Source organism: Epinephelus moara, chromosome 19, assembly GCF_006386435.1.
Source record: "Epinephelus moara isolate mb chromosome 19, YSFRI_EMoa_1.0, whole genome shotgun sequence".
Classification (NCBI taxonomy): domain Eukaryota; kingdom Metazoa; phylum Chordata; class Actinopteri; order Perciformes; family Serranidae; genus Epinephelus; species Epinephelus moara.
The window spans coordinates 36,610,722-36,635,705 of record NC_065524.1 but is presented as its reverse complement, the minus strand read 5'-3'; the positions used below and the strand labels follow the sequence as shown (position 1 = coordinate 36,635,705).

The following is a 24,984-nucleotide window of genomic DNA, read 5'->3' as shown; positions in this document are numbered from 1 at the left end:
TGCTTCGGCTGATTTTTTTATGCGCACATGTGCCCCTAAATATTTTTTACAGTTCGCACACACCTATTTTTAGTCGCAAATGCGAGTGAAACGCTCGCACTGTCGAGCGCTGGATATGCACCAGGCGCATCAGTTTTAGGGGCAGCTTGAAACAACCCAACTCATCAAATACTGGCACTTTGTCAGTGGACGTTGGCATCAGAAGCTGAAGTGCACAGCCACTCTTCTTGATGGTAGGTAAACCATGATATTTTTTTCTAAACCTAATCATGTGCTTTTGTTGCCTAAACCCAAGGACCTAAAAACAAACTGTTATACCTATGTTATAAGTTTACTTTGAAGAAGACTGTATGTACGTAACGAGCAGGAACTGTACAGTTCCAGTGTAAACAAAAGTGTATTTTTAAAACAATGTATGTAACAAGCATACATCGAATTGCCGTCCCTGAACGTCCAAAACTGATGCAGGAGGGTCACCTAGAGATTCATATTTAGACATGGAGGTCCACTGACAAACTAGCCGTAATATGAGAATGTTTTGGGTAGCCAGGATGTACCAATCCTGGGAATGAATGTGATGGTGTTGCTGCAAAGATGCACATCAACACTAGGAAACAGGACACTGGAGTCACCTAGTGATGGTGATTAATCCATTTCATACATATTGTGTGGCCCTTTATTTGTCAGTGTGGGAGCTGTGGTGCAGGCTTCCTACAGACCTGGGGGTTAAGGTGTCAATCATAAACCTTGGCATCCCCTATTTGCATCTGGTTGGGGACCTTGTTGTAGGTCTTTGCAATGCAGAACAATGCCAATAAAGAAAACACTTTGAAGGTGCTGTTTCCTACCTGCAGATGTAGTTGGTTTTGCAGGAGGCCTGCAGTTCAAGACAGTTGGGTTTCTGTTTTTCTTCATACGAGCAGACGGGGACGATGGTCTGACGCCTGCGTTCAGAACATGCCGTCTGGTCGCTAAGCGGGCATGAGCAGTACAGCATGCCATAGCTGTGCTTCGGAGGAACCTGTGTGGCACAAGAAACACAACTTTAACTCCTTTTAATTCTTATTTTGGACAGTTTTTTGTTTTACTTTCTTTCTCTTGGATGTTCTGTTGATGAGATCTCAAGGTGTGCTGATGTTCTTTTCTTTGTTGACTGTCCACAGTTGCTCTCATGCTCATGCTTACCACCTATTTTCTTTGTTTATTTCAAACAAACTGATCCTGATAGACGAGCATCCTGCCTCTGTTGGAAATTCAAAACTCATCACTTCATGTGAGCTGGGGGATTTTTCAAGCTCAAAGTTCTGTCAACCTCTTGATTTAATCTTGTAAAACAAACCATCAAATATTGAGGTAAAGGCATGCATTATAGATTACAGCTGCAAGTGGAAATGGCCAAGTGGTTACTGCAAATGTAAACTTTTTTTGAATGAAAAAATAGGGAGAATTTTATAAATAACTATGCAAAAGATGTCAAAATTGTCTCCATTGTCTATTTAACATGGCTTCAGTGGAATAACAGCATCAATAAATTCTGGTATTAGAGTGAAATGATGCTGTAACAACACAGTCGCGCTACAACAGAAGGATGTCATCATAGTTTTATCTCCAACACAAAGAAAACTTGATGCTTAAGGCTGTTCACACAAACTTCTCTGCTGAGTGGAAAAAAAGAAAACAAAATTATACACACTAAGATTAAAAATGTCACGCAATCTTTGTAGTTTTCGATTTATTCATGTTGTCGCTGACTTGAAGCGATCCCAGTTAAGTTATTCCAAAGGGACATCATGGGAGCTGGATTGTAATTACAATGTTTCACATCATTTTTTACAATATGGCACAGACAGCAAAAACATCTTTTGTGTTTGATGACTGAATCGATGTCAAAGCTTGGCGCTGGAAAAGCAAACCCTGAACAAAAGGGCCTGCATGATTATTTATTGTGATTTTGACAACCCGTCTAACTTATCCACTTCAAAATCATTCTTCCTTTTGAAGCAGGTCCTTTGTGGTGGACATTCAGCTTTTATCAGATATCAGTCGTTTGGAAAACCTCCAGTGTGTGCGTGCTTTAGTGTTTTTTTGTTTTTTTTCTGTCTGTCTTTTTTTTTGATAAGCTCGTGTCAGAAGTGCCTTGCCTTGTCAAAGAACTGCCGCAGGGCCTTGTGGCACTTCCTCTTGTTGCAGACTTCAGCGGTGGAGACGCGGCTGGTGCAGGGGCTGATGTAGGCAGAGCGGTACTTCTTGCACGTGTCATTCAGGTTGCAGGCCTTGGCAGCATTCAGACAGTTATTCTCTCTGGCCACTGCAGGCTCACCTGAAGATGAAGAGAGGGGAAGAAGAGCAGGGACAAGATAGAGGGAAGAGAAGGGAAGGGAAGAAGAAAGAGAGAACAAAGGGTGAGATTTAAGTAGATGTCATCAAGAATGTATTGGCTGCTTATTTATCAAAAACAAACATCAGTGAATGAAAGTGACGATGACAGGACAGCTACGCCCGACAAATGTTTTCATGGTGAATTATACAAGAGCACAACTGACAAAAATGCTGCTTCTTGCCATGTTAAAAGACTCATACAGCATCGCTAGAGAAGATTCACAGTTTCTTGGATCCACACCAAAAACTAACCACGAAAACAGCAGTTTGACGAAAAAATGTCCCCTTACTTTGTTCTTAAGTAAGTAAGTCCTTTAAGTATGGAACATCCAGGGAAAACTAGAATTACTGCCATGCGGTTGTATGCCTCTGTTACAGTTTATATCCATGTCTGTGAGAACATGAATGCTTCACACACATCTTCCCCCCTGTACTTTACAATCAGCTCAGTTTCAAGGTGGACGCCCAAGATTAGAGTCATCAGTTCGGTATCTGACTAAATGTCTCCCCTTCTGTTCCTGAGTTATGATGTTGAGTAATCGCCAGAAAAGTGTTTTTGCAGAACATTATGATGTCACAGTGAAGCTGACTTTTGAACTTTTGGATATAAAATGTCATCATTTCATCATTTTATCTTATTATTGAGTGAAATAGTGAAATTCTGTCACAATTAGAGGATGAATTATTGGCCAAAAACATGTTTTGTGAGGTCACAGTGACCTTTGACCTCGGAATTCTGACCAGTTCATTGTTAAGTCTCAGTGGACGCCTGTGCTAAATTTGAAGAAATTCCCTGAAGGCATTCTTAAGATATCGCATTCAGAGGAATTGGACGGACAGATGGAAAGACAACCCCAAAAAACGCTGGCCCCGGCCATCGCCGCCGTAGAGGCATAAAAAGTTGACCTTTGAATATAATTGTTTGGCAAACCAATCTTGTGCTCCTTGGGCCCAACTTTCCACCACATTAAACTAAAATCTGTTTACAACAGCCTGACACATTGGTGCAACTGTGGCCTGGTCAACCTGCTAGGGGAACTTTTCTCAGAAATAGCACCACGTGAGCAAAACATAAACTAAACTAGGGTTAAGATTATAAAGTTTGACACATGGCCGTTGATAAAAAGCCCAGTCACCACAAGGAAATGTTGGCATTGTACATTACTGCAAACCATTTGTACATTGATGCATTTATCAAATCAGCTTTTCTAAAGCGACATAGTACATTAGCTTTGTCTTCAAGAGGTGGAGGGAATGGTGGATGGTGTGACACATTGGCGACACCAGCCAAGCTGCAGACAACTGTTCAAGAGCAACAACAAAAAACAGGTTGTTTTTCTTACTGAGAAATCGCTGCATATCCAGCAGGGACTCTGCCACAAAAAACAGGTATTCAAAGCCAAAACGTGATTTTTACCAAACCAAAACCAATTGTGCCTAATCATAAAGAAAAGTTTCAACATATCCACAATCGGTGTTGGGTATAATGTTACCTTTTCCAGTATTGGGTAGTGTAACTAATTACTAATAATAAGATTTGATTAATAATATTACAGTCATCCCAAAACCAAACAACTCGTTGCGACGTTACTTTTGTTATCACATCATGACTGACTTGATTACAACATCACTTCAGCGGATTAATTTTCGCAGTCGTTGCTATGCATAGGCACGTCACAAAGCAGCAAGCTAGTTTGGAAGATGGACATATTCCCATGACTTTTACTTTGTCGGGAGGAAAGTTGACAAGAACACTGTTGCTGCAGGTAGTCCGACGAAAACTCTTTCCACTGCAAAAAACACGCCCTCAAACCTCTGGTCTGAAACACCACAGCTACTACGATCGACAGCACAACAACGTGAAGCTCCAGGAAATACACCCCACCAAAGGTGAGCCCTCCTCGGCTGAAGAGGTTGGCTGTAAACAACCAAAACTGGATTTTAATCGTTGAAAGCTGCAGCTACAAAGAAGTAATGAAGCTTGTGGTTGGATATGTGGTGGATGAAATGTTGTTCCATAAGTGACTCTCCATAATAACCATCACAGGCTACAGAGAAGCCTCACACGGGGTTTAAAGCCTGCAACTTCGTACCAGTCATTTAGAAATGAAGAAGCTTCTTGGATGAGAGGCGAAACGTCTCTAAGAAACACAAGCAAGTCCAGTTGCCTACGATACAGCACTTACGATTACCATGACCTGGATGACTGTGAATCTTCACCGACAAGGTAAAAGAGAAGCTATCTTTGCAGAAATGTACAGAAATGCAATTGGGCTGTCATAACACCATAAAACTAGCCACTAACAGAACCTGCTTCAGTCGGTATTATACTTTAGAGGCACTTTATTCTCTGACAAAGCTGCAATTAAACAAATTACTTGCGGCCAATTACTGACAATGAACCTGAGGCTTTAAGGTTTGGGTCACTGAGGCAGCTGCCTGCTTTGCTTAGCTGATGATCCAGCCTTGGGGAAACCCTCGCCAAAGATACTTGTTTGTTGTGTGTTTGTGTCAACAAAATGATTCATCAACATCATATCAGTTCCACTCTCAAATATCAGTGTCTATATCAGCCTCAAAAATCCCGTCAGGTAACACGCAGCAGACGCAGAATACCCCCACAGATCATATCATCTCAAAACAAAGCAGCTCAGCTCTGTGACTGGGCCGCGGCGCCTCCACGACAGGGCGCAGAAATAAAGAGACGGAGCCGGAGAGACAGCAGCATAATGATGTTTTCTCCAAACTACTAGATATCCCCACAACACATTTTTCAGCCTGTACCTGTGTGTCGGCTGATATGAATGTTTGTTTTTACGTCTATTCTGTGTGTGTGTGTGTGTGTGTGTGTGTGTGTGTGTGTGTGTGTGTGTGTATGCAAACTACGAGCACACAACCCCATTAACAGTCTCACTTCCTGCTTGGCCTGAATCTAACAGCGGCCCTCGTCCACACGGCCCTGCTGGCTAACCAGACGTGTATTTATGTGTGTACACCGTGAGTGTGTGTGTGAGTGTGTGTAGAGATCTTATAGTCATCAAAGTCTCCAGTGCCGTGCCTTGCTCATCTATCAGCCTGCACTAATTGCCAGTGTTCTCCTTGATCCACTATCAATTAACATTTTCATAGACGTCTCCCCCCTCCTGCTTATTTGGGTGAAAATGGAGCAAAAACAGCATTTTTTTTCCTCTAACGAGCACCAATTAAAAGAGAGGAAGGCCGGCGTGACAAACGTACAGAGGCGGGGTGTGTGTGTTTGTTTTGTGGGGCAGTGGCAGGAGCTGTATAAGCATAAGCAAGTCGATGAACCGAGCGGCTGATAGTGTGTGTTGTGATGGCAAATGGTGCTAATAAGATTCAACACATCAAGGGGAGGGAGGAGAGGAAAAGAGGAAGGGAGGTTAAAAGGGACAGCGAGACATGATGGGGGTGTGAGCTGATGGTCCAGTGATGTATTAATTGGCAAAAGAGAGGATGCTGTTTATTCTACGAGAGACGAGGACATCCTGGAGATGAATGCTTTCAAAAATATCCACCATCTTGAGGAGAGACACTGCTGGCTCACTTATTGCCAATATATCCCATTACTCACTCAGCTGTCCTCACTAGCCATGTGTCCATCAGCCTGTTTAGATGCACATGTAGAAGTATCGCATCGGAAAATTATGATGGAAACGCCAAAATTTGAATTAAAATCCCCTGATTCGCACAAACTAAAATACGCTCGCTTTAGCCGGGTTTTGGTTGATTCGGAAAAATGCTGATTCGCAAAACGGGGGATGGACGGCAGAATTCTAAAATCAGCCTTGATCCCCACAGCTGGACTGCCTCGCTGTGAGGAGAGTGGGCAGCAGCTCGACTTTGACCAGCGCTCCCCCCTAGCGTCCAACTTGATCTCACTCTGAAGTCGTTGAAAACCAGCGCTTAGTCCTTTCACGTTGGCATGATATGTGGCTAGTCGCTGTTATTGTTTAACAGTGGCGTGAGCAGGAAATGTAGCGGGACAACAACTAAAGTTAAAGGGATAGTTCAACATTTTGGCAAATTCGCCTATTGCCGTAATCCCTATAGTCATATGAGTAGGTACATTACCTTTAATTGTCAGTGCCTGCAGTTCTGAGATTGGAGGGACAGAGCTGCCCGCTGAAATGGAGGTGAACGGTACAGGTCCCTCTCTCCCTCAAAACTAATCAAATACACCATCAAATGACTCCAAAACGCTCTTGTGGACAACTTGTAGCTTACACATTCACCCCGCTATGAAATAATAATGTATAATTAAGTAACATTACGACACATGAAGCAAATACTCGGAACTACTTTCTTGAGTAAACCACTGGGCGGAGTGACACAGTGCGTATCTGAGACAGTGCCGTTGTTATTGCTTGCAGCCATTTGCGGTATCGTCAGCTGGACGCAGCAGAAGGTTTGAGGAAAGTTTACAAGTGTTTTTGTAAATCATGGTTTACACATGCATTGTAAAAGGTTTCAGTAACAAGCCGAAGACATGGAGCAAAGTGAAGTTTCACGTAGTTCCAACCAGTAATACGAACAGGATGAAACAATGGCTATTTGTGCTGGACATCGACCCCAACACGCCTGTGGAAATGGTCCGGAAAATGTTTGTGTGCTCCTGCCATTTTTTACCGGAGGACTACGCTGAAAGGATGGAGCGCAGAAGCTCAGGAATGATTCAAGGGCTTTTCTTCAAAGATATTGTCACACCATCTGTCGGCATCACTGAACGAGCAGACGTGGTAAGTGATCGTTGTGTATTTTGCTCAGCAATCTCTCTGCTGTAACGTTACCTCCATGTTGAGTAACATTAGCCTACAATCCAAGCATGGTAAATGAGGCTAAAATGCAAATGTTGTTGTGGTTATGTTATGGATAAGTGCTTGTCCAGAGCATACAGTGAAGTGACTGGCATTACTTCTCATTGTTGGGAATAAACAGACTGCTAGGGAACATTTTATGTTACTGTTCCTTAAGGAGTTGTGGTGATTTATGAGTGTGGAGTTAGCATGTTCTCCCCGTGTTCCGGTGATTATTTTGAGGCGTACTCTATGTTTATATTGCACAGGTGTACCTAATAAAGTGGCCAGTAAGCCCCACATTTACACCACCGGCTCTGGGTCTCCCCTCAGCCCCTGGTTGCTCGGCAGCCTCAGCCTCTCTTCTTGCTCTCTCTTCTTCCAAAACCTGTAACTCTTCCTCTGTATATTCTGGCTTCTTCTCAACAAACTTGTTGTTTTGATGACGGGAGTAACTGCACTAAACATACGCTGTTTGAAATCACTCCGCCCAGCAAGTACTGTATGTCTGGAATGTAGTTCCGGCTCTGCATTTGGCTTCAAAACAACTCTGTCTCGTAATATTACATTATTATTTCATAGCGTGGTGAATGTGTAAGCTACAAGTTGTCCACAAGAGCGTTTTGGAGTCATTTGATGGTGTATTTGATTAGTTTTGAGGGAGAGAGGGACCTGTACCGTTCACCTCCATTTCAGCGGGCAGCTCTGCCCCACCGATCTCAGAACAGCACGCACTGACAATTAAAGGTAATGTACCTACTCATATGACTATAGGGATTACGGCAATAGGCGAATTTGCCAAAATGTCGAACTATCCCTTTAAGGGGGCAGAAGTCCAAGTGGGGCGGGTGGCACTTATTGACGTTTGCTCATGGACTTTCCATGTCGACATATGACGTGCAAGGTACCCTGGGTGTGTTGGCTTTGGGTTCAAACAGTAAGTGAACTCCTGGGCGAACATCGGAGGTTGTTGGACCCATCCACCCTCCTGCCTGCACTACTCAGACTTCAGCTGCCTCAACTTCCGTTGCCGTCCTGCCGCGTTTCCCCCTCATGCTCCTGGGCACCATTAAACAATAATGGCGACATATCATGCTGACATATAAGGATGACTTTTCTCTTCGGTGCCTGACGCCAGTAGTTACTGCCCAAGCACCATTTTGTTGACGACTTTGGAGTGAGACCAGGTTTTGTTGACAGTGCTTAAACAGCAACTTTCGCTGCAGGATTCTCAGCCAATGACTCAGGCTTTCATCATCTGAAGGAACATGCATTAATATCTCCATTTGTAGAACAGCCAATAGGAATGCCCTCTCTCTGAACTGACCTGTGATTGGCTAAAATCTCCCACAGGCTAGGTTTTCTAAAGCCTGAAAAGAGAGCCATGAGGAGGTGTAGCAGACTAGTTTCTTTCAGTCCACTTGAATCACAATATGCTCAAAGTTTCTAATATATTTTTTGCCCATTGACGCCAAAATAACTTTACCTACCCAGCGTTAAACTAGGAAAACTTATAAATGAAGTTAAGTCACAGAACTGTGGATATTGAAACATATATTGGTGATATTCTGTTCTTTTATATTCGTGCATTTAATCCTGACTGGTTATTTGAGAGCATTTGATCATCTTTGTCGAGTTGACGAGAGGTTATTATAGCGTGCAGAGGCAGGAAAGAAAACCCTGTCACAGTTTTTGTTCTTGAATGTTTATTTGTTGCGGACTCGCTGCTCCACTTGTTGAATGCTGCTCTGCATTGTGATTCGTGGACGGAAGCCTGCATGTGTAATGAAGCCACTTGTTGAGCAGCCTGCATATTCATTTACAGATTTTACACGGCACTTCATTCATACTGCTTCTACATATTTTCTCACAACTGTTTTGTAATCTGCCGTTTTCTCTTAAATAGCATCAGTAACTACAGTGGTATCGTAGCATTGAGGTTTGAAGATGATGTGTTTCTGTTTCTCTGCGTCCCACTACTCTACCCCCCAAATCTTTCTCGTTCCTCCATCACTTCAAAACCCTCTCAGACACCTCCACTCCCGCTGCATCTCTCCAGCCTTCACATCCGCCTTCAGTTTCCTCCTTCCCTCCGTCTGTCTCTTCTCTCTGGATCAGTGCGCTCTGGGATCACACACATGAACTTCATATATTTTTTTTTCTCTTTCAGCTGCTTCAGATCAACTCACTGACTCTCATCTGTTAACCCTGCAGTCGTCCCCAGGGCAGCTGAGCGAGGTTTGTGTTTTCGGGTGTTTATGTTTGTCTCTCTCAGTATCATTTGCCTCGTTTGAAAGGACTTGATCAGTAGAGCATCTATGTTTTATGTTGGCGGGCACAAGACCCCCCCCTGGGTTATGAAGCCTGGGACACTCACCCTGAACCTGTTAGATCCAGGAACTCAAGTTTACCCTCGTTAACTGGGGGTCATTTTAGAAATGTGTGCAAATTATTTAAAAAAACAGACTGTTTCTTTTCCTTCACTCAGCACAGATCTTTGTCTCCTTTTTGACAACATTCTGGTCAAAATGACAAAGCAACTTCATTAACCCTTTAAAGTATCCTCAAATGCGTCACATCCCTAAAATCTGTACAAGCTGAAAGGTTATGAAAGTCAATAAACAATAATAACAACTTGAAACTGTGTCATAAAAAATAATAGAGATAAGATAAGACAAGATAAATTTAAGACTTTTCAAGACCATCTAATACCACTTTATATGAAATTTAAGACCAAACTTGCAATGGAAATACACATTATATATACATGTGTGTGTGTGTGAGACACATTTTTGAGTACTCTTTCCAAATAAACACACTGATGTCAGCTCAAAATGAACAGTAAGTATGAACTGACAACAATTGGGTGAGTTGTAAGTTTAATATGTTTAATTTTAAAAGAAAACAAAATCTCATGGCTGTCATAAATGTTATTTATTATTGCCATTTTTTGGTCTGTTCAATGACTGTAAACAGTTACTGGGTTTGTCAGGCTGGAGACATTTTCACTGTAATGTGACCGAAAATATTTAAGACCCATCAAATCTGAAGTCTGCCTTATATTAGGAAAACTTAAGACTTTTTAAGGCCTTATATTAAGAAACCTAAAGACATTTTAAGACTTTTTAAGGCCTCATATATTAACAAAACTTGAGACATTTAACACCTTTTAAGGCCTTATATTAAGAAAACTTAAGACATTTTAGGACTTTTTAAGGCCTTATATTAAATAAACTTGAGACATTTAACACCTTTTAAGGCCTTATATTAAGAAAACTTAAGACTTTTTAAGGCCTTATATTAAGAAACCTAAAGACATTTTAAGACTTTTGAAACCTTATATTAAGAAAACCTAAGACATTTAACACTTTTTAAGGCCTCATATATTAACAAAACCTAAGACATTTAACACTTTTTAAGGCCTCATATATTAACAAAACTTGAGACATTTAACACCTTTTAAGGCCTTATATTAAGAAAACCTAAGACACTTATCACTTTTTAAGGCCTTATATTAAGAAAACTTGAGACATTTAACACCTTTTAAGGCCTTATATTAAGAAAACCTAAGACATTTAAGACTTTTAAGGCCTTATATTAAGAAACCTAAAGACATTTTAAGACTTTTGAAACCTTATATTAAGAAAACCTAAGACATTTAACACTTTTTAAGGCCTTATATTAAGAAAACTTAAGACATTTTAGGACTTTTTAAGGCCTTATATTAAGAAAACCTAAGACACTTATCACCTTTTAAGGCCTTATATTAAGAATACTTAGGGCATTTTAGGACTTTTTAAGGCCTTATATTTAGAAAACTTGAGGCATTTAAGACTTTTAATCCAATCCAATCCACTTTATTTATATAGCACATTTTAAAAACATAAAAGTTTATCAAAGTGCTGCACAGTGATTTACAATACAGAAAAGCGTAATGAGGATGAAAATAAAGATACAGATTTTAAGGCCTTATATTAAGAACACTTAAGCCATAACACTTTAAGGCCTTATACTTAGAAAACTTAAGGCACTTTAGGACTTGTTAAAGCTTTATATTAAGAAAACTTATAATTTCAAGACTTTTTAAGGACCTGTAGACAATCTGTTAAAAATAATTGCAGAAAACATACTCATCCAAAAGCTTTTTAAATGTAGAAACAAAATAGGATATTTCCTAACACTACAGAAGTTATTTCAATTATGTGAATTATTTAGTTTTTGAGATATGATCATTTTTATGAGCAGAGTGCACAGGTGTTGTGACGGATTCATCATTCATTCCTCTGGTGCCACGGTGCATTTTTGCTCCACACGTAACGTAGCACAGTGACGTCATTACTAGTGCACAACATGGTCGCACGGAAGACAGAAGCTTTCGCTTCCTGCTGCAAAAAGAATGAATGTCCCAGCTATTATGCTTTTTTAGACAGATATGTACAGGGTTATTCAAACAACGATCTCCTGCAGCTAATTTGGGTACAGTTCGGGGAAAATTCAGGCATAATCCCAGCAGAGTACTATGTTTAAACTGCACGTAAGATAAGGTAAGATAAGGTAAGGTAAGGTAAGGTAAGGTAAGGTAATGATGTGATGACGGGGGGGAAAGGAGCTTTCAGCTACAAAAAGAACAACTGCTTTAGCTCTCATGGTTCTTTCAGTAGATCTATTCAAACAGAATCATACAAACGACGACCTCAAGCAACCGCCGGCAGGAGGTCTACTTTTAAAGGGTTAAGCAGACATCATTCATGAAGGAAGAAGAACGAAAATGGAGGAAGGATAAAAGAAAGGAGTGAAACTTAAAAGGCACCGAGCCAACACTCGAGCTTGTGATGTAGGATTAAAACATATCAAGAGTCCTGAAGACCCTTTTAGGTCAAAGCCACTCGGCATTTTAAACAATCATGACTGATTAAATAAAGGCTTTTAATGTACTTTTCTATCCGTCTGAGTGCCTGAAGAGCTTTTTCTCCTCCGACACTGTTTTGTTTTTCATCTTCAAGAGCACCAAAACGAGACCTGAACTTCCTGTACAGAATGTGAAGCTGACTGAGCACTTGGCCTCCACATTTAGTTTTGCTCTAATATATTCTCTGTTGTCTGAGACAGTCTGCTTCACTCAACAGCATGCGCCTTTCCTCCACCTGTCTGGGTGTAGTATGTATACATATTCGGAGATGAACTCCCATAAATATATATTTGGGGATTAACTTCTCCCATAAAAGAGCTCTACAGGACAACACTGATAACAATGTAACTGTCACCGTCCCCTAAATAATAATGATGTTGTATATTTTATATGAGCAGACTCCCTCGGTCGCCTTTCAGTCTTTGCGTGACAGACAAACAGCCAGAGCGCCATGACTTTAGCCTCCACCCCGAGGACACGTTTGTATCTTCGCAAACTGTCAGTAGCTGTGTGTGTGTGTGTGTGTGTGTGTGTGTGTGTGTGTTGGGCTCCATCACAGCATGAAACATGGGCGAAATTCGGGCGGAGTTTTGACACTTTTTAAAGATGAATGTTAACTGTCTTTCTTGCATAAATCTGAGTGTATTCTCTTGTGTGTGTGCTGCTTTAGCTATTTATTTTCTCCAGCAACAGGATGGGAGTCCCGACACACACACACACACACACACACACACACACACTGAAACATGCATACAGTATGTTGTCTATACCCTCCTGTGCCCCTAGTGTCAGCAAATACATCTGCTGAACTCCCCTTGCACTCCTGGCAGATGGTATTGTCTCTCAAACACACACACACACACACACACACACACACACACACACAGACGTACACACACTGCGTTCTCTGACAGGGCCCACACAGGGTTGGGGCCGGGGCCATCTGGAGGCCTGGTAGGGGGGAACGAGGCCCCCCCAGTGGCTCATGTTTCCGATTCAGCCTCAAATTGATTATCATGTTGCCTGTTTCCTCCAGCCCCGCTGCCCCCCCTCACCCGCCACCCACACCTAATTTCAATTACCATGGGACGCCACGGGGTCGAATTGTGACCTCACCCACCTCCGTACCCCGCTACACCACTCCTTGAGTTCCTCCCCTCGTCTTTTCCTCCCTCTCCTTCGCCGACTCCTCCGGACTTTCTCTCATGATCCCCCCCTTTTCTGTTTGTGTCTCTTTCATGTCTTCATGCTGTTCTGGGTGTACTCCAATCATTACCTCCCTTCCTCTTTCTCCATCATCATTAACCATCTCTAAACTTCTCTCTTGTGGCTTCCATCTCTCTTGTTTCTTCCTGTGTCTCTCCTCCCCTCTGCCATCTGTCCTTTACTTTATTCTTTGAAGCAAAGTGAAGTCACTTAATGGCCCTCCGTGGCCTTTCCATGCCTCTGCAAAACTCCCATCAGCTCCCATGTGTGTCTGGATTCATAGAGACGATGTTTGACGTGTACTTTTGCTTAGGTTTGTCCGATTTTAGTTTTTTGGAGTCCTGTTTGTCCACCTCCCCAAATTATGTCGAGTTCAATGATCATTTTTCTTAGTTTACACCAATAACGACAAATTGAAGGTCATCAATTTGGGAATATGAATATCTCAACCCAATCTGCAGAAAAAATATTGGCATTGTAAATTTCTGCAAACCAAAGATAAGTTACATTTTTGCTTTACTTATGTTATGATGCTCAAATTTCCGTGCTGGAAATGCAGCCAAAACACAACCACTTTTCGTGGCGCTAGCCCCACTGAATAATGACAAGCTGGGGCTAAAACACTGCAGGTTCTGTTGTTTGTTGGTCTCACTTTCGCAGGCGTCTCGCCCAGGTGTCAAGTCCTGATGACAAAGTCAGCTCATATATTCTGCCAGTTTGGAAATGTTATTATAATACCTATAAAATGTACAAATGTAGCTTAGTCATGGTTTTGCAGATTTGTACAATGACAACATTTTCTCCTGCTGACTGGGCTGAATATTCAGATTAAATGTTTGGCAATCCAGCCCCTATCTTTCCTAAACTGGATCAAAGAAGTGTTATCTTTAATTCCACTAGAAAAACTGCAGAAGCAAGTCCCGTCATAAACAGAGACACCTGGCCTCCCTTTATAGAATTCACTTTTATTTTATCTTTTTCATAAATGCATTTGTAAATCTCCTCCCTCTGACTTAACGACCCTTCTGACTCTATATATCTGGTCTGGAAACGGGTGCTCGTTATTTATGTCGACTTCTCAGTGAGCATGTTTTTTTTTTTCACTTGTCTGAAGTTAATATACACATCTATCTGTCTGAATTTAAATATGTGTGGGTATGTGCATATCTTTATATGTGTTGTCTGCTTTACATGCCTGTATATGTGCATACATATGTCTGTAAGTATGTTTATATGCAACACATTCTCACTCCCCTCATCCAGATATGACGTGCAAGGTACCCTGGGTGTGTTGGCTGTTGATGTTCTGGGACACCGTGTCAACTTCAGCCTGTTACATGCATTGTCTGTTTTCAAAATACACTTCTGTTTTCACAGGAAATGTACAGTTTGTATACAGTCTCTTTCAAAATAAACTCATTACGTTTTGTCGTACATTTTCTTTTCCTTCAACAACACACATATATGTATACTTAACTTTATATAAGCAAAGTTAAAAAAAAATAAATAAATCTAAACCATTGTTGAGTGGATGCATCAAAGTGGACCAAAGAGTTGGTCCAGTAAGGTTATGAACAGATAGATGCACTGCAGAAAGGTCAGGAAGTCACAGAGATCATGAGGTTCGTCCTCTGGGAACCATAAATATCCAAAAACATGTCCATGTCAGTCCCAATTAAACCTACTGTATATTTTTACTGTCCCCGTGTTGTTGTCATTGACGTGACCGTGCTATTATCCTTGCCATGAGCCTCGCTATTGTTACAGTACGCAACTGTCCTTGTTATAGCTATTTTAAATATGTCATACGACTGTGCCAGCAGTTTGCCATTGTCATCTTTACACCCGTCAAACGGAACACATTACTGCTCTTCATCCGAGCCAGTCGAGGGTCAGCCAGGGGGGAAACTGGGAGCACTTGACAGGTGCGTTTGTTTCCACTACCCGCAGCTCTGCAGTGGAAACAGGAGTGGCTGCATGCTGTGCCACGGGGCCACCCACTATAATTCACAGCCTCTTTGTTTGCTAAGTACAATAAATGTGCAGGGATTTGTCCTGGTGGCGCGGCAGCAGGGGATTACAGAACAAACACGCTGACACCCAGGGGCAACTAGACATCATATTAAGTGGAAGGAGACACACTGCATAAATTGAGCTATTAAATGGCTATAAATTAACATTCAGCATTCAGGCATGGTATGTGCTACCAGGCTGAGCTCTCAAACTGAAGCTACAGTACGCAGAAGATATGGTCAGTGCTCAAACTGTCACAGCCCATTCTCTTTGTCTGTTGATAAAAATATACATTAGTCCATCAAGTAGGACCTCAAGCAGAAATTGTGTGGTTTCATCTTCTGACGTATAAGAATTAGCATCTTGAAATTGTAGAGAACTGGATACAGCATTGGAGGCAGGGCCCCATTCATTCCTATAAAAATTGCTTAGTGACGCATGAAGCCAAAAAAGCTTGATTTCTGTGGATTTCTGTGGTATGAAATTACCCGGATCTTCCACATTGTTGGATCTAGAACATTATGCCGGCCTAACATCCAACTTCCAGTTCAGCCCCCGGCTATCTTGAATGTGGATAATAATTATTTAATCGTGCTGCTTTTCTAGACTTAAGAAATCACACCAAATCCATGATATCCCAACAATGAAAAGTGACATTTTATGGAGTTATGATGCTCAAAAAAGTTTTCTACTGATTTGCAGACGTCTCTTTCTCAATGTAGGCCTATGGGATAATAGTCTCTTACACAGACGCTGATGACGTCGGCACGCTGGCTGACTCTGTCGTCTGTGGACATTCCCATAGGAAAGTTGTAATAGAACTAGCGCTGGCTCCCAGCGGCAGTGATGTGATTGGATCCAAATCCGTGTACTTCCGTACTTCCTCGACCAACAGCTGATTAGCTTTGCCTTACACCCGCCTACACCGGAATTGCTGTTCTCCAAATCCGAACAAACCTGACAAATATCCACATGTTTCTTTGATGTAGTAGCCTGAGCCATGACTGACTACATTACGAATCTACATCACGGTACTACGCACCAGTAACCTGCTCTGTGTGTTTCTGGTACGTCTCTGTTACATGCAACACACGTGCCGTACCTATGGCAACGCCGTCACGTGGTCTGGATATCCCCGCCCATTTCTATTACAAAAAGAAAGACGAATGTCCCCAGACTCCCATTCTGAAGTAAGGGAGGCTGGTCATGTGATAACTGCTTTCGGGGCCTGCGGGCGTCACATGATGGACCCAGAGGTTGTAATTCCACATCTGGCCACTATGTAAATTGGCATCAGAGCCTGACACAAAAAAAGTCCACTTGAATTCTCAGAAGTTGGGATCGGCATGTTAGTAGTTGAAACCCTAAAATGTGTTTTATAAAAACAAAGAAAAATAGACTTACTGGCTTACTGTATGTATTTTTAAAATACCGTATGAGTTAAAATGAGACGTTTATATCGACGCAGGGAGCAGGTCCTTGTTTATGGCGACCACCATATTGCACCGCCATGTTTCTACAGTAGCCTACAACGGACAAATCAAACACTGGCTCTAGATAGGGCCATACACATTTCTTTTGGTGTCAGCCACTGTAGTTGCAGCCCCTCCATGACGAGAGCATTGAGAAAAAACTGATTTTTTCCAATGTGAAATTGCTTTATTGAGTGTTTTTTTTTTTACCAGTTTAAATCACTGGGTCTGTTTTTGAGAGGACGAAACCTCACGGTAAAAACCTCCTTAATGTCTGCATCTTAAGTTATCAGATAAAAAAAAAAGAGATGTTTTGGAGAGGAAGAGACCTCTGTGGATAATTTAGCTCCCTGTAAAAACCTCCTGCACAATGAACACTGAAGGAAATCTAACCAGGAGAAAAGTCAGCTGGTTGCAATCTGCAATCCTCACTGCTAAATCCCCCTAAATCTAACACACTGTTCCTTTCAGTAAGAGATGTGAAATGGTTTTCCTGCCGTAAAATCATTTAATAAATTTCCCTGACAGAAATTATTTATTAATAATTTTCCAACACAAACGTTTCTAAATGTATTAATATGTTTTATGACTTAAAAATGTGCTCACAGCAGCAATGTGTTGCTTTTCAAATAGGGATGATCTCATTTTGGAATTAAATGTTTGCAAATCAAATATCAAATCAGCTGATTTGTTGTCAATATTACAATAATATTGTTCAGTCTTACTATACTTTAATCATATTTGTGTTGAATCCATGACATAAGTAGGTTTGTTGTCTCAGTGTGAGCAGCGCTGGCTGAGTACACATGCTTTTAGGTCTGTTATTTGTCACAGATCTTGATTTAAAAATGCAGCATTAACTTTTTATTTCCCCTTAGAACTTTTATGAATTGTAAACTAAATTCGTCTTGTCCTTGTCTGCACACATCTTGATTATTCATTGTGTGAATTACTTTCTCCGCACCTCCTTCCCACTTTGAAAAATTACAGCGCAGTCAGATTCAATAGAAAAATCTAACATAATAAACGAGGCCTGGGGTCTCTCCTCTCCGAGAATCTGCTCTCTGTGTTGATTATCAGTGGTGAGTTACACTGTCATCCGCTTTAATGGGCTCCACGCTTGAAAGTGCAAGACAAGCAGAAATGGAGAGAGTGGAGGGCTGCGAGAGGAGGAGTGCAGAGAGAGCCTCAAGGTTTACTCATCTTTCTTTGCCTCTCTTTCCCTTCTTCTGAAACTCTCCACCTCTTTCTTTCTCCTCTGATTCTCTGTCGGCTCTCTTCCCCTCACTTCCTCTCTCTTTCTGTGTGTTTAATAATCTCCCTCTTCCTCCAAACACTGTCCCAGTGCAATAACGCCACATGGCACTTGGTACAGCAAATTCCATAACTCACAGTTCCTAGTAATTGATCCCTGTAGTGCAACAGTCTCTTTCTCTCTTTTCCTTTCCACTCTTCCATCTACAAGTACATCTCTTCCCCTTCCATCACCCCTCGCCGTCCCCACCAACACTTCCTGTCCAATTCTGTTGAATTCATTGGGCTTTATTGGCACACAGTCCAATAAAAATCTGCCAAAGACAATTATTACTGTCTCCCATTAGCTGCCTTCCATTTTCACTCTCTTGACATCACATCCCAGAGCAGCGCTACACCTCTCCCTCCGCCAATAAATCCCCTCGCCTCATTCCATACATTCTGTTTAACTAATATTTCAAGCCAGGTCTCAACAGAGGCGCTCACCTGAATACACCACATGCTCTCAGTGCCTCATCAGCTCTTCCAGTTTCATACAAAAAACTTATTTTCTTGCCGGAAATTTCATTTTTTGGCCAAATTATGAGCGCTGGAACTGATGTGATGGAAGAGGAGGAATATACAACCCTTCGGCGAATCCTGTGTGTTGGCTCAGCTTTATGTTGCTCCTCTATCCCATCCCAAACTTATTCCCTTTTGATCCCCTCCGGTCTGCCTTGTAATATCAACAAGCTATTAGCGGTGTGCCTCTCATAGTTGAGTGGTTACCTTCAACACCTCTGGAGCTAGACGAACCCCGCTGGCTTGAATCCCAGCTGAGTTTCTCTCCTGTGATTCCCCTACTTTGGATTCAGCCCAGCTTTCAAACTGAGTGAATACCGAGATGTGAAATGTGCCTGTTTTCTATTTATTTATTTATTTAAGTGTTGCTCTCAAAAGAAAGCGTTAATGTCAGATTGACGTAATTAGATTTATCATCATCAACTTTTGACCATTCAGAAAGTGTGGTGGGAGGTGTTGTTTCTATTCCCATCTGCTGCCATGCTCCGCCCTTCTTTGCTGTGATTGGCTTGTACTATTTACCTCCATATATTGTAATTGGATGCTTGCTGAGAGCGCAGCAAAAGTCCTATAATGTGACAACGACCAGTGTGTTTGTCGCAGGCTCATGGTCAAGTGAATATAGGATTTGCTGAAAGTTGTACTATTGAACTCTGACTCTGTCATGCTATTGGTCGACCCAGTCTCACTCTGAAGTTGTCAAATACCGGCACTTGGTCAGTGACTTTCAGAGTCAGACACCGTCAAAAAAGCTGCCCGTTCATGTCCCGATGATTCGCGGCAGGTTGCTGTTGTTCTGTGACAGTGCCCAGTGGTGTCAGGGGGAAACGTGGCCAGACGACAACTTAAGTTCAGGGGGTGAAAGTCCGAGTAGGACAGGTGGGAGAGGTGTTTCCTGCATAAATGTAAAGTCAAACTCTTAAAAAGAGACTGTGCAAACTGTACATTTCCTGTGAAAATGGAACTGTATTTTCAAAGGACCCTGGTGCCCTGGGTGCGTTTGTTGTTGATGTTCTGGGACGCCGTTTCACCTTCTGTCTGTTTTCAAAATACACGTCTGTTTTACAGGAAATTTACCATTTGCATACAGTCTCTATTCTACTCTCTTTACTCAGCTAGTAATCACCATAGCAAACAAGATAGTGAGCTAAACCATGAGGGAATTCTCCTGCCAGCAAGCTAATCCCCTAGCAACATAACAGACGAGCATAATAACCTGCGAATGAGTGGGTTAAGTGGTAGCAAACAAGCAACCTAACCTGCTAATGAGAGCCATGGTTGTATTAGTGAACTGGATACAACACTAACACTCAGCCTTGCTTCCTGTTTTAATTCACAGTCGCAGTACAGCAGTAAAAGAATCTCCCCCATAGACCACCATTATAAAAGAGACATCTGTTAAACTGGTGACAGGACACTTCGAACTGCAAATAAGGTCAATTATGAATCTTCTATAATGAGTTTTTGATCCATGGAGGTTTTATATTTGTAAAACCTTCCACAAGCTGAGAAAAGTGATTCAAAAATCTGTCACATCATCACAATGTGAAGTCTACGAGCCAATCAGGCAATATTCAGTGGGCCGCAGATCCTGGAAGTAAACGCAACAGCTAAAAACTTTTCTGGCTCATGCTCCAGGCGAGCGATTCTCATTTGGCTGAACAGACGCCATCTTGGAGTCCGGAATCCAGATCTAATAGTACATCCATGGAGTGAGCTAGCAAGCTAACGAACAAGACTCTTCCACCCTGCCACATGTGGCCTATTATGGTATGCATAGTTGGTGATATTCGAGGCTAAGCTGATATTCTCTGGGACCAACTTCCTCAGAGTTAAACTTGCTCTTGAGTTCATATATGCTGTGTTTGAACCAGATGTACTGTAGCACATTCAACAGACCAAAACTGAAACAGAGAGGAAGAAAAATTTAGAGAACGGAGAGAAGAGTGGAGGAGGGAGGGAGAAGAGAGGGAGAGAATCGCTTTGGCTCTCCACAGTGATGAATCTCCAGCGAGGCCTGTTTCATTACCCGTCTGCCAGTGTGGAGATCAGCCGGTAAGAGCCGGCCCTGTGGGGCTGCAGCAGAAATATATGGCTCTTTAATAATCTCCACAAACACATTCCACTACAATATTGTACAGTGCACCGCCCCCACACTGCTCCCGGCTGTCCGGAGCCTGGTCTCTGCACACTATGGATACTCCTACATCAGGTCCTCTGACTTCAAGTCTGCAGCAAACGGCTAATTTTCATGCATAGAAATATTAATTTTCAAGCTCTGGCTTGTGTCAGTATACAAACTCAAATAGTACCATAAAAAGAAAAATACATTTGATTATGACTTACTGAGGAAAGACTCTGGATATTTTCTTTGCAAAGCAGGTAATTGATGCTGAAAATGCCGAGCGCAAACAACATATTCACTTTTTATAGTTTGCGAGCATGCTCACAAATCACCAATGTGCAGGTGCGTCTCGCTCGACACCGTCACCAAAGATAAAAGAAGATAAAACCTGTTGCTTTACGTGTCGACAGATGCTGCAAACATAACTGTTGCATCTGCAGCGTCGTTAAAATGTCACCGCATATCAAGAATCAGTCATTTTAACCAGACAACACAAACGCACATATCTCACCGCAGCATTAAAGAAATCACAACATCATCAATAACCATGATTCAGACGATCTGCAGAGGGATCGGGCGCTGGTTTGTTCAAATATAGAAATTTGGGAACAAACACAGAGGAGCTGCTTTTAATCCGTCCTCTCAGAGTGCATCCTGGGAACTCTGCCATCCTCTGTTATCTGTTTATGCCCTCTGCATACGTTCTCCTCTGTATATCTGAATTGTAACCTAATTGCTTTTTAGCCTATATTCTGTCATCGCTGCTGCTTCAGTCACAAGGAGCATGATGAATACAATTCAGATCAATGCGGAGGGACGGCAGCAGGAGAGAGACAGAGAGTGTAACTGTGGAGTGTGAGTGGATAGATCAGGGGATTACCAGCACTCACCTCTGACAAACAACCCGACACACTCTTTTTGACCCTTTGAACTCTGCATTAGAAACAGTCCGCCAGTGCCTACACTGGTATTTTTGCATATTGTGATGTAATTTCTTCGAGTATCTTCAAATGGTTCATATCCCTAAAATCTGTACAATCTAAGTTAATAGGATATGTAAGTCAATAAACCATAATAGTTCATTAAAGTATTGGAATTTAACTACACAACTTTTCTTTTACAAAAATCGGAATGCAGATTTTACAAAATAAAAAAAAATACTGATCCAAAAGATTTTTAAATATAGAAACATAACTAAAATATTTCTTAACACTCCATAAATTATTTAAACTATGTACATTATTTAATTTTTGAGATATGCTTATTTTTATGAGCAGAGTGCACACGCATTGTGATGGATTCATCATTCCTCTGGTGTCGCCACCTGGTTTCGCACCACATGTAATGTAGCGCAGTGACGTCATTATGACCGTATAATATGATGACACAGAAGACCGAAACATTAGCTTTCCGCTGCAAAAATAATCAACGTTCTAACTAGTCTCCCACTGACCATTTTGGGGAAATTCCCATGGGAAATTACGGCAAAATAAAATGTTTGCACCAAAGATAAGGGAAGATAACATAAGATAAAGATATGGCCCTGATCACACAGAAAGCGTTTTTGGATTTTTGTAATTGTGTTTAATGAGATAAAGATTTTTGCTCGCTGTTTTTGTGTTGTGATGCACCCCGCATTTTTGTGCTCTAGACGTCTGGTGTTTTTGCTGGAGTGCTCTGAACTCCTCAAGTTGAAAAAACTTCAACTCAGAGCAGAAAAGCGCCCCACATCATCTCTGCTTTTTTTCCATTGTCCAACAGACAGACAGTACCCTCTGCCTCAACATTTTAGTCTTAATTGAAGCAACAGTGCTGCTTTTTACAGTAATGCTCTTCAAAGGCAGAAGTAGGGGGCCGTAGTGATCACTTTTAAGTGTCAAATGACATTTGACTCGTTTTATATAAACACGTACGGAGCCTGAAGCAGAAGGCCGGGATTAACAGATTGAGTTGATAACCACCTTTGTGTTATCTGTTATCTCCGACTGAGGCTTTAACGTTTGTCGAGCCATCTCAGGCAAAGACAGTCTGCCTGTGTTGAACTTGCATCATGGTACGGCCCTCTGGTCGCCCTCAGGAGCCTCATCAGTTGTCCAGGGTCCTTTGACAAGTTGCATGTGGTTGTTGTATTTTTTTCACTTGCCAGCTGTCAATCATCTGTCCCTGCCTCTGTCACTCTTAACAGGCAGACGGGAATTGATTACAGCTGGCAGGGTCAAAGGGTACGTCACAGGGAAGATGCATCACACTGAACTCGTCTCTGGGTTATCTTTCTATTTCTAGTCAACACTTCTCCTCCATATATCTGATTTTCATCCATGTTGGACCCTGACTGATCACAGCTTGACGCTCTGGTGCCAGGGACCAACTTTAACATTCATTTCACCAACTTGGTGAAAAAGGACAAAACATTTCTAACAGAATTTGTTGGAAGTGTGTGACACATCCTAGATGTTGCATTTGTCGCCTTTCCCTGCAACACAGCCATTATCCCAACTGTGATTGCTGTTACCAGTGAGACCACAGCGACTGACCATAACTATACGACAAACACTACTACTAAAATTTTCAATCTCAACAGACCAGATCCAAACCGCTATCTTGATGTGGCTTCTAGCTCTCCGCGCCTCAAAGCTAATGCATCAACTCAGCAGCTCACCCCAGCTGCCACCCCTCATATCTGGACAATACCCTCAGTGCCCATTTCCTTGTGTTTAATATATCCAGCCATTCTGTCTCCACCATCTCTTACCGACGGTCCCCTGCTCAAATCGCCTGTCCCCGCTCCCCAGCCTCCAATATCTCCCAGCCCGTCTGCCTTCGCCGTCCCCCACCTGCGGTCCCTCTCCGAACATCAAACAGTCCACTGTGGAGATGGATGTGGACATCTAACAACTGGATAGCCTGTTTACTCCTGTGTGAGTACAAGTTGCGGCACAAGCACATGGCGCATAATTGTATTCAGCGGCTCACCTCCGAGTCTGTCAGATTGATTTACAACAGTGGCAGCGATGTGCCAATGAATTTGTTACGCAGCCGGGAGCAGAGTGGAGCTGGGGGGGAGTTATTGTTGGTCCATAATTAGTCCTGCTGGTGCCCTTTCAGGTGAGTATGTGTGAGAGAGTGGAGAAGAGATAGAGGAAGAGGAAGAGATAGGGAGAGGAGGAAACAGCCAGTAGGAGAGAGACGGAGCAGATGACACTTAAGTTGAGCACAGGAATCAGGAAAAGACGGAGAAAGCAGAGATTTCTTCCTCATCCTGTCTAAAAAGCTCATCAATAAAAACCTTAACACAGTCGTAGGGCTGGGGGATATGACCTCAAATCAATATCACGATAACTTGAACAATTTACCTCAATCGAAATTAATGAACGATTATTTTGGTTTTGGTTTTTGCCCTCACAGTACGCTGAGGTTTGTACTGTAAAATAAGCTCAACTATTAAAGCCGGGATACTTTTGCTAATGAAAGAGTGCATATCTTATCTTTGGGATTTTAAAGTAATTAAAGAAAACACACGGATGAACTATTTATGATTATTTATTGAATATTTCATGAAAGCACACATTGCTTAAAGAGCCCAGTCGAAATCTAGCCCTTGGGCAGTGACTTGCGGCGTAGAAACCAATGAAAAAGGTGTCGTCGTTTAACAGCGCCTGGTGGCATTGGGGGGAAACACGGCGGGACAAGGACGAAAGTTAAGGCAGCGAAAGTCTGAGTGGGGCGGGCTGGAGGGGTGGTGGATGGGTCCAACGAACACCTACTCTCACCCGAGAGAGCATTGTTTGCGTCCCGTAAGATGCGAAAGCCAAACCCTGTTCTTTGTTCCTAAACCCAACCATGTGTCTTTGTTGTTGAAGGAAAAGAACGCCAATTTGCGGTGTTGTACCGATGTAATTTTCCTGTGAAAACACAAGTGTATCTTGAAAGAAGACAATGCATGTAAGGTTGCCTTTACACTACCATGTCTTGATGCCCAATTCCGATTTGTTGCCTATATATTTCACGGAGACACGGAGGCAAAACAGAACGCAGACAGCTTTCAGTTTTTTGTGCGACACTTCCGGTCCAGCGCTCTTCACCACTGTGTAAATGTCCCACGGTATTTGCTACAGTGACATTACTGCGCGCATGGAAATGTTTACATTACTGAAAGCAATTTTAAGAACTAATTTTAAATATTTGAAGTTAATCGTTAAAGAATAAATCACCTGGAAAGCTGGCGCTGCTCCACATAATTTAAAAGGTAAC

The 24,984-nt window shown here is 42.1% G+C and overlaps 1 protein-coding gene across 2 annotated transcripts in view; it reads right to left on the bottom strand.

Moving 5' to 3' along the window:
* The window catches only part of gfra1a (gdnf family receptor alpha 1a), a 177,560-nt gene that overhangs the window by 52,151 nt on the left and 100,425 nt on the right, over positions 1-24,984 (bottom strand). For both annotated transcript variants that reach the window (XM_050071297.1, XM_050071298.1), the window contains 2 exons: positions 2,142-2,320; positions 849-1,021 (listed from right to left, as the gene is read on the bottom strand). In XM_050071297.1, the coding sequence (XP_049927254.1) occupies positions 849-1,021; positions 2,142-2,320 (352 nt within the window). The remainder of the gene's footprint in view (positions 1-848; positions 1,022-2,141; positions 2,321-24,984) is intronic.